At 39.1% G+C, this 15,649-nt stretch overlaps 1 protein-coding gene across 2 annotated transcripts in view; it reads right to left on the reverse strand.

The window, feature by feature from the left end:
• Cadm1 (cell adhesion molecule 1) overlaps window positions 1-15,649 on the reverse strand; it is a 319,570-nt gene that overhangs the window by 17,710 nt on the left and 286,211 nt on the right. Inside the window, exon 9 of one of the 2 annotated variants that reach the window (XM_042682875.1) lies at window positions 6,213-6,245. The exons of the other annotated variant lie outside the window; for it this stretch is intronic. Within the exon in view, the coding sequence (XP_042538809.1) occupies window positions 6,213-6,245 (33 nt within the window). The remainder of the gene's footprint in view (window positions 1-6,212; window positions 6,246-15,649) is intronic. 2 annotated transcript variants of the gene reach the window in all.

The raw sequence follows: 15,649 nt of genomic DNA on the forward strand, positions 1-15,649 counted from the left end.
TCATGGGCTGATCCTTTAATGAAGTTTATTAAACAACACAAAATGTTAGGTAATTGAGGTGACCTTTGCTTATTCTTTGTGGCTCTACTCCAAGTCCCACTTGAGTGCTCTGGGAACCTGAATCTCCACTTCAAACTCTGATGGATTTGTCACTTTTGGAGATGCCTGTGGACTTATCCAACTGCAAGGTCTTTGGAGAGAGATGCTAGTTTTGTTATTTTGGCATCTTTTCCTTCTCCTATAGCCAAGCACAAAGTACACTCTCAATGAAGAAGGCCAACCAAGACAAATGCTCCAGGAACATGGAATGTCGTACTGATTGTTCTGTTTTGTTTTGTTTTTTTGTAAAACACAAATTCATTAAAATAATCCTGCACAAGTGTTTCCTAAAGCTTAGATGTTGTACATTGCTTTGTAAAAAAAAAAAGTTACACAGACATCAAGAGCCAGGTTGATTCTGTAAGAAGGGGCAGTCACATCATCTCCTGAGGAAGGAGAATTACCCTCCTGGCCCATGGGTGTCCATACTCAAGGGCAGGTGCCCAATTAAAATGAATGGCTTTCAAGTCCACAGGTGTTTCCAAACTATAGATTTTAGGTGACTACAGGAAAAGTGGTGAGTAATGTAATATGTTATGGAGGCAACCAGGAAGGGATGCCATCTACTTGTTCTGAAATCTGATTGGCTGAAACCATTCTTATTTCTAATTGGCTTTCTCCACTGTATAAAGACTGATGAATACAATTGTCTGAGTAACTGTTATAAATGGGCAACATAAAGTACTTCTCTATAGTTAATTATGAACTTGCCGCCTTCAGAAGGCTCATCCCGCACTTCTACGTGGCCCAACGAATAGCAGAGCATTCTACATACGTGCTTGGTGCCCACTGAACCACATTAAACAAGGATGTTTCAAGTAGGCAGCTTTACTGCTGAAGGCTCGTCTCCTTGGGGAGGGCATTAGAAAACTAATTAAAAAACAAAGACAGATCTGTTTATGAAGTAGCATTGATAACGCAAAGTTTTCCATTCAGAAGCAACAGACAGTTGATAAATGCCTCATTAAAGCTAAAAGTGTCATTTTTAATGACATAAACTTTAAAACATACCAAATCATCTGGAATCTACTGCTCAAGACTGTTCTGAAGTAAGAAGCCATTTAGGCGAGTGGGATTACATTTGCTTTTGCAATGCCACTGTCTTTTATGAATCTATAGCGCTTTGCCATAGTTGGATAATTTCTGAATAAATATAATTAGGAAGAGTTTCTTGAAGCACAGGGTGTACAAGTAAGGACAAGCAAAATTTCCCTCCTAAAATTGCTTTGGCTTAGATATTTTTCTTTTATGTTCAAAATGATACACCTCTTATTTTCTCAAAGAAAAAGACAAAAGACGCATTTTATGAAGCAGAGAATATTCTTCAAAAGGAAACTTAAAGATTTAATAATAAATGGGAAATTACTTCTTGGTTCTTCTATTCAAACTTTGTATTATCTTTCTCACCACTTCTAATTAAAATGCATTCAACAAATTTCTATAAACTTTACAAAACAAGTCAAAGTTTACTTCTGATCTCAATGGGATTTTAGGGAGCAATGATGGATGTGCTAAGGTGCAATATGATTATTTAATATGTGTACAGTGGCTGTCTCTCCTGCAGAGATGTGTTGGGACACACTCTAAGCCTGCTTGGTACTTCTGTGGGCTAATTTTTTCCATTTGGCAGCATGTGTTGGCTTCTCAAAGTTTCAATGATTTTAAACCAAGGGAAGGAAACCCTCAAAATAATAGAAACAATTAGAAGTCCTAGACTTATTTTTTAAGTAAATTCAAGGCCAAATAAAACGTAAAAGGTTCGTTTCATGAGGGTATCTTTTTTGTCTTAAAAGAAATTTTCAACAAAGAACAACCAAATGAAAATCTCTAAGAAACACAAACAACCCACTAGCCCGCTGTCCCTAGTGCCATTCCCATTATAAAAAATAAAATAGGCGACGGTCTCTCTCTTACCTAAGCAGCATACATCTGCTCACTTGGCCATATTATGGAAACTGTTACTTCCACCACCAGCCATAAGAGTTCAGACGCCCCCGGTAGTTTTAATCTAAAAGCTCAGTCATCCTGTTCTTCCTGCTTTGTCAGCTTTTGTGGAGAGTTTTTCCCTTCTTCCCATTAGCAGAAATTTGGTTCACGCCGTTAAACAGTAGCACATTGTTTCCAAACTGCATATCAAGGCTGAAACGCAATCTTCAGGTCCTGCAGCCATTCGTAAACCTCTTTAGCTTTGTTCTTGGGTAGAACATACAATGTCTGCAGAGTCCCTTGACTGAATGACAGCCTTTGAATGCCACTGTTATGCACTCGTACAGAGAGATGTACATAGAGGTTCATACACAGATGGTGGACATAGCGGTTGTAATAATGCGCACTGCTGGCTATTTTTTTTTAAAATGGGCTTTGGAATATCCCCACAATTGAATATGAAGTAGGAGATGGAAATTCCATGTGCTTTTAGGGTTCTGTCATGGTCTGCACTACTCATAAAATAGTCCGGGAAAGGAAGATTCATTGGAGCAATTACCTAAGGATAGTGGTGTAGGGCATTAGCATCTGTCTAGCACTGGCCCAACACGTTGAAACCCAAACCCAAAGTGAAGGATTATTCTTCTGAGGGGTTCCCAGTGATAGACTGAATTAAAATCTATTTAAAAACTCATTTGGGATATGAAAATTCATGAGATCATCAGCCTCTGCTGTATTAGAAGGTGGAAAAGGCAAGAGGGCAGGTAGACTTGAAAATAATGAGAGAGAGAGATAAAGAGAGAGAGAAAGAAAGAAACGAGAACCTCAAACCCAGAGGAAGCCAGCTGACTGCAGTGCAGCAAAAGCACAAGCACTATTCCAGACCAGGTCATGCGGTCACCCGACCCCTCATGTTGGGGAGGAGGGTGGGGGAAAGGAGAGGGGATGGACAAACAGGGCAAAAAAGGAACGAGGCACAAGACACAGAGAAGCACCCACATTTGAATGAACAAAAACCATCACACGCACCCACACGTCAATAATCATAAGGAGACACCACCGTGCGTTACATCGCTCATGCGTTTCTGCCATCAAAACTTCAGACAATGTGAAATCAGGATTTGGCAGTGTTTTTTTTTGTTGTTGTTTTTTTTTGTTTTTGTTTTTGCATTGCTCAACATGCACACATAACACAGGATCTTCCTGTCCAGGCCTTTAAGGATGAGCTCCAAAAAACACAAATGCTCAAGATCCTTATTCAAAGAAAGATTCTTGTATCACCCTAGTCTAAACATCTCGTTCTTACACTCACATTTATCTTTACTGTCTCCTGGATCCTTAAAAACATACTGTGGTGAATTCTTGTTTGGTTTTCTTTTTGGAGGAAATCCATTTGGTTTTGAATCATGCCCATGCACTTCTAACCTTCTGATTCATGCTTATTCCAATCAGATATTGGTAGGAACAAATGGTCAACATACATAAACAACTAATATAAACTTCATACATACTCTAGCAACACAAGCTTGAATAAAATTTTTTAATGAGTCTTCAAAGGGAAAGCTTTAATTTTGTCTCTTTTCCTTTTCATCAAAGGAAAGAGCAATATGGAAGGAAATCCAAAATGACTACTTTTTAGACCGGTAAGATGGTCACAGATGGCTGACCTAATAGGTCTTGTCATTTAAGTTGCTAAGTTATCAAAGTACTTAACATTCCTCTAGGCCCAGATCACCATAAGGAACACCTCAAGGTTATCGGAAAATGAATATGAGTCAAATGGTTGCTGTATGAAAGAAGTTGGGCTTTTCTTTTTTTCTTCCTTTTTTTTTTTTTAAAGAATAAAATCTGTTCTACACTGTCATCTTATTGGAAATCAGACCCTGTGACTTGTAATTTCCACCCACGGTCTATTATTATCTTTTTATCCTAACAACTGATTTGAAAAATTTCGTCCCCTTTCATCAAGTAAAAGTTTAAGATATTACTTTGGTTTTTATTAGAGCTATTTGCTGTGGGCGAGAGTGTGTATTGTTGCAAACAGTGGTTGGAGCTCTTTGTGAAGATGCTATGAGGATTCTGGACAAGTTGAAGAATGCATTTATAAGTGCATTACACAGGGATCGGCCCAGATTATCGATCACCTCTCCATTCCTTTGCTGTTAAGGAGTCCAATTTAAACTATGAGAGATACATAATACACCAAGGTTGTTCTGCCTATTTCCTACCAAGTATCTCATGCACTGCCGGTCAATAACATCTCACTGAAGTAGCAGTGGCTGCTTGAATACCGTTCCCAACTAGCAGGATAGGGGCTGCTTTTTACCATACACTACATCTCTATTTTCTCTCAAAGGATTGTTGGAAAGTCTGTGTCTTTAAAAAAAAAAAAATCATACTGCAAAAAGAGATCACTTTCTCTTTTTCTCTCTTTAAAGAGAATGAGCTAATTAAAAATAGTAGCCTAGAATCACAATCAGCCCCCGAGTTCATTTCTCTTTTCTCAGCCAAGGGAACACATTTCCTACACTAAATAAATACCCTGTCTAGGCCTTCAAGGATGAGCTGCAAAATACAAGTACCTAAATTTTATTGAAGAGACCAAGAAAACAGAATTCTGGAGCTTTAGGAGATAAATGATCAATATTTCTTCAAAGATCTCATAGAATTCAAGAACCTTATGGTTACATTTGACCCTGGAGTTAATTACAGGAAGCTCAGAATTTAAAGTATTTTAAGAAGAATAAAACAAAATTTCTCAAGCTACATTAAAATAGCCTTAAAGCTCTGAGAATAATCGATGAAAGCCAGGAGGTGCTCAATTAATGGTGAAACATACAAATAACTAAGCTTAATGGAGTGCAATGCCTGAGATGTAGCAAGTATTATGGGGCATTACCTTAGAAAGTGGAAGTTTTATACCTAATTGATTTCTCATGACTGTCAAGTGTACCTGAACCCTTTAACTTATTTTTTATGGATGTTTCCCTTTGTGCCAATGACAGGGAAGGACAGGATGAAGTGGGAGTGGAGTGGAAGGGATCTATCACTCCATACCTAACTTTGACCTTAGAGGACAGCTCAAATAGGCTTTGGGTAGAGATTTCTAACCAATAGGTTCTCAAATGTAGGTTTCTTTAAGGAATCCAGTCTGAGACAGGAGATGTTACTCAAAAACTTGAATTAATCCTACAAGGTTGGCTGATCAGTTCTTGTCATTTCAATGACAGATTTCCACCCCGCACAACAGGCAAAGTGATTGAAGTGGGCCCTTTACCAAGTGATTCCCTTGGATTCAATTATTACAATTTAGCCCATTTTTAAACTAACATATCTGTCTCTAAGCACAATCTTGCCAGGCTTAGATTTGAGCTAAGTAATAAAGCAATATACGGATGGAACATGATTCTCATTTTCTGACTGGAAAGACACAGAAAAGTTAATAGGTTTATCCCCATCTCATACGTCACTGGTGATAGGAGGGAAAGGAGACCATGTTTCCTTGATGTACCTGTCTGTGATGTACACTAAGTTTTTAATCATGTTTCTGATTAAAGTTTTAAAATCAACATTTTATCATTTGGTCTGCAAGATACCCCCATATACCAATGACTTTTAAAAAGTCCTGGTTCATGTACGATCCTTTTGGAATGACCAATGTTAAGCATAATCGTAAGATGAACAGGTAGAGATTACAGGTGCATACAGGAAGGGCAGTCAACCCTAAGGGTGATGAGGACAAAATAAAGCCACAATACGTCCTAATCACAGCTTCTCTCCCATCCTCTGTGACTCCCAATCCCAACTAAGTGACACAGAGATCTGTCGTTCAAAATTTACCTGAGTCTACATTCTGTAACCTTTGGTTCAGATGCTAGATGTTGAAGTAAAATATTCATTACTTTTCAAGTTTTATGTATTTCAAGCTTTGGTGGAGGTTTATGTAAAGTGGCCACTCCTGTCATGTTAGACTGCAACCATTGGCTGTTGAACTCACAACAGAAATGACAAGACTCGACAGCCTTACACAAAAAATAAATAAATAAATATATATATATATAGTCTATTTACAAGATCAGTCTACTCCAAACGTGATTTCCCTTGAAGACTGCATTTCTGTTTTTCCCAGGCTTGCCTTGCCTCTCAGCAGTGCTGAGAAAGTAGATAAACAGTAATGTGATACCAACCGTGAACTGCTGGTTCTGTCGTCGCCGTTGTATCTACAGACAGGAACAGAGGATTGGAGGAAGGGAAGAAACAGGAGGAACGGCATGCAAAAAAAGGGAAAATGGAAAAAAAATGGAACAGATAATATATGAGCAAGCTTTCAAAGAACATCGCGTGACAAGCAATAATAAATGAAAAGCAAAAAGCATTTGAAGTGAGTAGCACTGTTTTAAGACATGCCTGGAGCCCAAAGCTGCAAGCCAGTAAGGAAAACAGTAAATTCTTTGGTTTTTGGGGGTCTTGCCAGGACACATATATTTGCTAGTCAATAGTCAGGGAACATGCAAAGTGATGAGAGACACCGGTGCAAACTCAGGGGCCGGTAGATGGCTCTTAACGCATCAAGGCTCAGGACTGCGACAGAAAAGCTCAGCCGGAACGTTGGTTAAACAATGGATTCATACATTCAAACATTGCCTTTGTTTTAACCCAACCCACCCGGGCACATGGGCTTCTCCACTGCCAATTAGGCATCACTGGATCAATTGCACTGAGTGTAGGCTCAGATGCCTGTAGATGAATATGCAATAGACAAGTTCAACTTCTCCACTTTATTACATTGGCGGAGTTTAGCTAGGAAGTACAATGAACTGGCAGACCATGGGAATCAACAAATTACTTTCTTCATTCAGACAGTGTCCCTCTGTCCCCCCTCCCATTCTGAAGCTCTTAATATGTAACAATTCAAGAGCAGAAGCCTTTCACGAAGACACACATGTCCACCCAGCCTTCCCAAAGCCACATCTAATCATGTGACACTGAAAACTAACGTAATCATCCATGCGCTTATAGCTGAGAACCACATTTGCAGCTGTGAGCTGCCAGCATCCTGCTTTCACAGCTGGATTAGGAGATGGACCCATCATCTTTGTGTTATTGCTACTGCACTTGCCATGGAAGAAGAGGTGGTTTGTCTCTTTCTTCTACTTAGGAGAACTGTTCAAGTGTTCTCCTTCTTCCCTACCTGGCCTGCTATCACAGGTTCCTTTCCACAGGACATTCTTCCTAAGGGCTCAAGGCATTTTCTCTTTACTCTTGGTTATGGGGGAAGTGAAATGCATGCTGACATTTTTTATCCAGAGTCATTTTAACACCACTCTCCTAGTCAATTTCATTCGGTGTGAACCCAGCTGGCCACACTCTCCTTTTCCAGGCCCCTCAGATCTCCAACCTGCCCCATCAACTTGGCCATCCTTTGGCCAGAAAGGAATGGTGGTGCTGAGACTGTGCGGGCGTCTTGACTCAAAAGACCTTGTGGGATTATGGGTTAAAATGATGACCTGACCTTTAAAAATGTTTAAATTTATTTTAAATAATGTAGCTACTCATTTAGAGTTTTTTCATGAGTCCCAGAGACTCCAAAAGACAGTTTCAGATTCAACACAGGCAATGTTTAAATGTACCAGAATGTCACATATAACTTTTTTTGGTGGTCCAATGAGCCTGGAGCTTCTGATTTGTAAATACGACACATGAATTCACACTGGTGTTCCCCCTCAGTCAGCATTCTTTCCTCGGTACTGCGTACCATCAGAAGTCAGAGCCCTTCAAAGGAGCCAGAATTAAACCAGAAGTCTGAAGGGCCAATGCAGCTTAATATAACCAACCGCTGAATATCTTGGAATAAGTAAAGATAAACATAAAATACACCACATAAGAATACAATACTTACTTACAAGTCAACTCTGTGTGCATAAAACAGCAGTAAAAATAATACAGGAAACTGTACAAATGAAGCAACACTCTATACCAGCATTCCAGATTCTTCTGATATGGGAGACGTAGCTCTTTAATGGAGTTATCTATGCCCAGCATTAGTTTGAGGCACTTTAAATTTGGGGGGCAGAATTAAATGTACATTTGTACAGAAACATTTATATTCATGTTCACACATTTTACGGGTAGGCATTTGGTTTCTTTCCAAAATAGCAATAAAAAAAAGAAGGGAGCAATAAACACTTTGGCTCATTATTTTTGTGGCAGCACTTGTAATATGCGTTGTTTTTGTGAGGTAAATAATTAATAGGCAACAAAAGGGGATGAAGTAAAACTTCAAGGTTAGTGTCTTCAAAACATAATGTTTGACCCCAATTTACTGTCTTCCTGCATCACAACATTATGTCAGCTCGGTGACAAAATTAAACCAGGTGAAGCTAGGTTTTGGCTCTTATGTGGGTACTAGCAATACAAGAAGGCAAGATCCTAGTACATCTTGCTTCCCTCCACACTGGGGGTGGGAAATCCATCAATTGCACCCAAAAGAGGAGGAAAAGGGGTTGCTGAGAAGGAAAACACACACACACACACATTCTAAAACAGGTAAGCAAACACATGTTCAAGTCAAACAACACAGTTACTGTAGCTGCTAATGGCCGTCCACGATTAGCAACGGGGGAAGAGAGCAGCGGAAAACACAGCTGGCTAGAGTTTAGACTAGGTTTGAGGATGAATTTGGGGAACTGCTAGATCCCTCTTCTCTGACAGCGTCTGGTACGCTACCTGAACAGAGGCTGTTTCAACTCAAGAATTAAGGAAGAATTCTTTCCAAGTGCCGTTTCTCTCCTCACAGGAGAGCCTGGTGACAGGATTTGAACTGCATTATGACTTCATGCAGAAACCAGATGCCCTCGCTCTGGGCAGACTGTGAGCTTGCAAGGCAGGATTTATTTGCAAGGCAGGATTTATTAGGGTGTCTGAATCATAGGTGGGCAAGTTCACCTCTCTGAATCAATTTGCAGGGTCACTGTATTTTTTGATAACATTCTAAGTGTACAGGCAAAACACAATTCCATTGAAAAATTGATAAATGCTAGAATCAGCTTGAAAGATGAGTATGTCTAATTGCTCTCACAAAGGCTTTTTTTTAAACCTAACTTCTTTGCTGCCTTGAAAGAAAAATCTTTGAACTAGGCCTATGTGAAAAATAGTTCACAAAGAGCTAAATTGGACTTACAACAGTATTAGGTTTAAAATTAAAAAGGCCTAGCTGAGCCATTGTCTCCAATTTAGTTTAACTGCAACGAGAGCAAATTTATTGTAAATTTATTTTATATGGTCAACAATGCACACGCGTGCGCGCGCGCGCGCGCGCGCACGCACACACACACACACACACACACACACACACACACCAATCTCTGGTTCCCACAAACTCAGTATGTACTGTCTTAATAGTCACTCTCTAGCTGTTTTATGAGCAGAATCAGACAAGTATCCAAGAAAGAGCCTGTGCATTATTTTTCTGCAAAACACACACTTCACTAAATACTGACTTCTCTTAGTTTCCCAGTCCTACAGTTTATGCAATCCTGCCTTGAATAAATGAAGCAGCCCACATATTTCATGTTGCAGCATAAGGTATTTACAAAATGAAAAAGCTCTGACAATATGTGAGGATAGAGACACTAACCATTTAACCAAGTAGCAAAAAAAAAAAAAAAAAAAAGACTGCATAAGAGGCAGCTGGGCAATATTTAGTTGAAACAGTCATGTGTAAGCTCCACTGTGGCACTTCTAATCCTTTCATATGGGTTCTCTCCAACTTCAAATTGTTCACTGAGTGTGACAGACTGGGGGTTTAAAACTAATCCATAAATTAGTCCGTGGTCTCAAACACAACGGGTGCCATAAATGAAAATGAAAATCCTAGAACAAAATTAAATTCACAACCTTAAATACTTTTTCTTCCCCAATTGATGTGTGGTGCTCCTGGCTGTACAATGCAGATTCATTGTGAGGCTGCAGTTTGGGGTGTGTGAGAACTGGGTGTACATTAAAAAAAAAAATACAGTAGAATAATGCTGAGACTCAATGTTTTCTGAGACAGAGCTTAATTGTGAAGAATTTAAATTCCCCCATTTTGATTGTCATAAACTTAAATGAAAGCATAGTAAGCAGTATAGACATATTTTAATACACTTTCTCCCAGTTTATTTTTTTAACTAAAGTCAATAAGGAGCCAATGGGTTTGCTTAATTGAATTTCCCTTCAGTTTGTGTTATGAAGGTGCTTTAAATCTAGACACCAGGGCAGGCGAGGAATTCCCCTGACAATTTCATTTCATAGTCTGGCTGTGCTGGCCAATACATATTAAATATAGATGGTATTCTTTCTTTTCCTTTTCTAACTTATTTGAGACCTATTGAAAGCAAAAAAAATAAATGCTGGAAAATTAAACTCAAATGTAATTTCTACAGGTTTCTTTGTTAATTTTCTTGCCATCTATGTGTTGTTTTAATTAACTTTCCATTTCTTAGGGACAGATAGGACCAGAACCAAAGCTAAAAAGATCAAACAATCTCTCTTATGTCTTAATGTCACCTCCCCTTTGAGTGAAGAGATTGTGTGCCACAGAGCAGCAGGAAGGGAAGTTGATTTAAAAAAAAAAAATTTGTTTTTGTTTAGGAAATTTCAAGTTTTGTTAAAAGCTTCTTCAGAATTGTTCACTCTGTGGTGGCTGTGAAGCTCCAGAGAGCTTTCATTGACAAACCAGATGTTCCCCAAAATAATAGGAAGCTGTATAGTGGTTTTACTTAACAAGGAAAATAATTTCTACAGCCTGGTATGTGTGTGAATGAGTGGGAGGAGGACTGGCGGCCAGGGCAGGGGAAGCAGAGGGCAGTGGAGGGAGGGTACAATGGTGAGAAGGGCAGAAGAGGGAAGCGGCTCCACAGTTCTACCGAATGGTGTTACACTACAGATGTCAGGGCCTTCCTGTCACAGTCCTTTATTGACGACTACAAGTATCGTTTTTTAATCCTGGGAAACCCATATTCGTGGCATTATTTATTTGCATCGTCAACAGACCGTTTAGCATGGAAACAGGTCAACTCTATTCCTAGGAATATCTTTTGAGAATAGCATAAAATTATGGAAATTACAGAAGTATTAGAAAAGAACAATCTCACACTTCTCATCTCTTACTCTACTTAAAAAAACACGGAATCTGGTGACTTTGAACACATGAAATGTCTTCCATTCTGTCCTAAACCAATATAGGTCAAAACTGGTTGACTATGATATACTTTTGGTACCAAGTTTACAATTAACTGGCAAAATAAAATTTAGACAGGGCAATATTAAAAAAGTGGACATGTACCTTTTAAGGGTAAAAACTTTTAAAGGATGGCTCATCGTGTAAATGGTGGTTCATGAATATTTACTAGGCATACTGGCATATCAGTAACACCCAGTAAGTATTCAACAAATGATGAATGAAAAACAATCTTAATGGAGTAGATGTCAGTCCTAGGAAAAAGGCAACTTGGTAAACATTCTTGGATGAAAGATGTACATTTCCTAGCAACAAAGTCTTAACACTATTGCCTGGCACATAAATACACACAAAATACACACACACGGAAGACAGATGTTTGAAGTACTGTTGGACCTTCATGCTTCATTTTCCAGATACCTTCTTTTCTTATTCACAGTCTCCTCATGTTTGGATGGCACAGATCACTTTCCCTGTGATCTCTGGTAGCTGCTGCTTGTCCTACTGAAATCACCCCTCTGCACAGCATTGCTTATGAGTTTGAACGTGCCTTGTATATTAAGGACACATGAAATTTGTGTTTTATATATATGAGTGTTCAATATTTGTTGAAAGCATGCCTAAAAGGAGACCGGCTTATACCCCTCGGCCATGAATATAACAGCAATGGAGAAAGAATCATCAGTGTCAGAACAGAAAGCTTTCCTATACTTCAAGATGGTCCTGCCACAGGTTAGTACCAAGTTTGAGTGTTCTGTACTGCTTTCCTCATACCTACAACACCACAAATGCACTCTACATTGACTTTCCCTAGTTTGGCACATTCTACAGTATCACTGAAAGTTAAGGGCTGTTTCCACCTTACGTTATATGATTTAATCCACATTAATGTGGGGAAAAAAAAGCCCTATGATATTAAGCTGTGAAAGCCAAAATAATAACGTGGGCCTGGGGGCTAGAAATTATTTTCTCCAAGATATATTGCTTTTTTTAGTGCTTTGTCACCAGTAAGAAAAACCTTACGATTTTCTTTTAGAAGAAACACAAAATAGTTAATTGAATATGCACGTTTAAAAAAAAAAAAGGAGGAAAAACTCATTTAGAAATGACCTACTTCATTCTTATGAAAGGATTTTTTAATGTGTTTCAGAATTTGGCCCTATAGCTATTCATTTCTTATTCTAAGGTGATTTTAATTTTTTTTTAATTTATGGCTGACGCATGCACTGAATGACCTATAGGTTCATCTCCTCCTGGCCTGAATTTTATATTTAAGCTGCTAAGTGTGTGTACAATTGAGTGCTGAGTCCTTTCTGTGGTATTCCTCATCAAGCATCTAACCCAATGCACAGCTAGGCAGGAACAGGACAACAACCATACTCATGAAGAGAAATATGATTCTAAGGTGATGACTGGAAAATGACTGACTCAAAGGGGAGAGACTGACCTTTGGGGGATAGCCGATGTTATCACCAAGGACAGAAAAACATAACATCATGTATACCCAGTGCAAAGCTGGAAGAAAGTTAAACTAAATGAAGCAGCTTTCTTTCCTATCTAATGGCACATATCTTCACGAATGAAATGACATGGACTACTTGACATTCCAAAAGAAGCTGGTGAAAGAAAGAGGGGAGGAGGAGAGAAAAAGAGAAAGACAGAGAATGAGAGCTTTCAAAGGCCCACATAGAACAGAGATGTATGGTTCAGCGCATCAACAAAAGATAACAAAGACACCACTGGATCTTATGGCGAATTGAAGTGAGACTCTGAATGGCTTCCTAATTCAATCTTATTTCTCAAATTGTGTTTTTAATGATACCAATGGCTTATCAGTTGTAAACTATAAACTAGGGCCAATTGACATGGCTTGGTAGCTAGTAACTTTCCATGTTTACTCATTGCAAACATTTCTCCCTAGTCAAGATTTCTCTTTGTTGTGTGCCTCACACAGAAGTCATTAGACCTGCTACAAGCAGGGCAATGGGAGATAGCTGTGTTCCTCCTACCCACCAGGTAGGTGGGCAATAGATGGGACATTCGTTACAATTCTTCTCTTTGAAGGGTCTCCTGGATGAAGCTTTAACATGTTTTGATGAAGTCATGTGACTTGGAATAGTCTGCCTCCTCTAACACGGGGAACAATTTGATTATCTTGGCTGTGGAACATAAAAGACAGCATCGAGAATACTTCCTTTCAGAGAAATCAGAAATCAACTATGACCTCTCAAAATTTACAAATATCTTTCTATTGCATTGTACATTTCTCTGGTAGTGAAGAAACTCTGTCCTGGGGAATGGGTTTCAGTTATTGCATCTGACTGAGAGAAAAGGATGATTGTGGGCTTAAAAAAAAAATCTGGCTTTATGTGACAGTCACTGGATTTAGCTGTTGAAGCTTTTAAGGCTAATGGTGGCTATAATGTACCAAACAGTAAGGAGAGAAGAGGAGTGGAAATTAATTTAGCTATCCATTTGTCAGGAATTCAGTCTGTAAGAGTTTTTAGGAACCAATCTAAATTTAGAGACCTGGACCTTTAAAATGGGACTCAGAATCATTTGGCTCCATAACCTTTAATCTGTTTGGAGAAAGGAGCAAATGTTAAATTCTACAAGTGTGCTTTCTGGGCAAGATAAATATATATAAGACTACTTGTGAAGACACAGGAAGCCTGGAAGATCACATCCATTAAGACAACAGATTCCACAATGTTGTTTTAGTAGCAATTTAACTACTCTTGGGTGTGCCAGTGAGAATCTGGGCATTCATTACCGCAAATGCATTTGGTGTGTAGAGAATTCAACTGCTAACATCGAGGGGCTAAAGTGCATCTATGAGATCATCTTACATTACCTTGAGCTGGGGCCAGCTGCAGAGAGCTGGAAGCAAAGACAAGTCTCTGTTTAAAGGTACCTTTGTCATGGGTAGAAATATAGCATTGTTTATGCATTGTTTATTTTCAAAATTTCTCTTAAATGAAGTCTTTACAGTCAGAGCTGTGATAACAATTGAGTTGTAAGTAGGTGAGGACCCAAGATTATCTTTCCTTTGGAGTGAAAGATTTAAGGTTATTAACTGAGATGATACTGTTGGCTGGCTGTGACAGAGAGGAGTCAGGAAATATTAAAGGTCTTAATTTTTTTTTAAAAAAGCTTGAATTTGTAAGAAGACCAACCATAAATGAAAAAACGTAGGCCCATGTTGAAGACAAATGGGGTGTTTGTATATTCCCTTAAAACACAAATCTGGATAACTCCCAAGATGACACTTTCTACCATGAGAGCTAATAAAAACTAGGTCACACTTGGGCAACTTCTGCAACAATTGATGGGCTCGTAAGGGTTCATACACCCAGAATCAGGTGATGTCATTTACTCTGACATCCAAAGGGTTTTCTAGAAGTAGCTTTATAAAACTGGTAACAAGAGCACAGGCCTAAAGGACTGTGGATTTAGCTCAAGGGTAGAGCACTTACCTAGCATGTCCAAGGCCCTCGCTGGGTTTGATCCCAACAGTGCTTGAAACAAAACAAAAACCCCTACAAGCCTAGCTCAGCTTCTAAACAGATAACAGGTAATGAACGGCAGTAGGTAAAACCTGGTTATTAGGATGAAAAGGACTGGGGGTATAGCTCACTCATTATGGTACTTGCCTAGCATGGGTTGGATCCCCAACACTGCCCCAAACCAAACCAAACCAAACCAAAAGTCCCTAGGAGCCTAGTTCAGTTTCTAACCAGAAGAAAGGTAATCAATTTGTGGTGGGTGAAACCTAGGTCTCAGTATCAAAAGTTGACAGTGCAGTTGTTCTGGAAGTCCCAGTCAGGAAGAAATACCTTTGGTTTGCTCCTGAGTGATAGAGAAAATGCCAACAAACTTGAGTTTACTTAAGAGGCAGGAACTAATAACATAGAGCTAAAGCAGAAACATACAGACAAGAATTAGGAAGCAAATTCTCTAGGTTGAGTTGGTTTAGAGTGAGACACAAAAACCAATTGATGGATTTTCAGAAGTTTTTAAATTCAGTGTAGGCATTGATGGTTGCTGTGACCAATATTTAAGAAAATCCTCAATAGGGACTGACTTAGGTGTTCTCTTTGTCCCACTGTAATAGAAAGGTGGAGAAAACTGGGATTAGACAATCTAGGACTGTGTTTCCTCAGGTGATGAGGCCTCTTCTTTCATTGAGCACTTTGGTCATCGCTATCTCCCCAACTCCTGTGCAAATGGAAAATGTCTCCAGAAAGTCAATGCAATCCTGGAGGGCAGGTGCTAAAGAGAAGTTGAACGTGAAAAGAGATGATCGTGAGACATTCGGTGTTTATGAAGAAGTCTGGGGTGGGATGGAACACCGAGTGCATGGTTCACAGAGACCTTGCAGGCTTGTCAAGACAATAGATTCAA

This window comes from Dipodomys spectabilis, unplaced genomic scaffold (genome assembly GCF_019054845.1).
Source record: "Dipodomys spectabilis isolate Male_0828 unplaced genomic scaffold, ASM1905484v1 ptg000076l, whole genome shotgun sequence".
In the NCBI taxonomy this organism is placed as follows: domain Eukaryota; kingdom Metazoa; phylum Chordata; class Mammalia; order Rodentia; family Heteromyidae; genus Dipodomys; species Dipodomys spectabilis.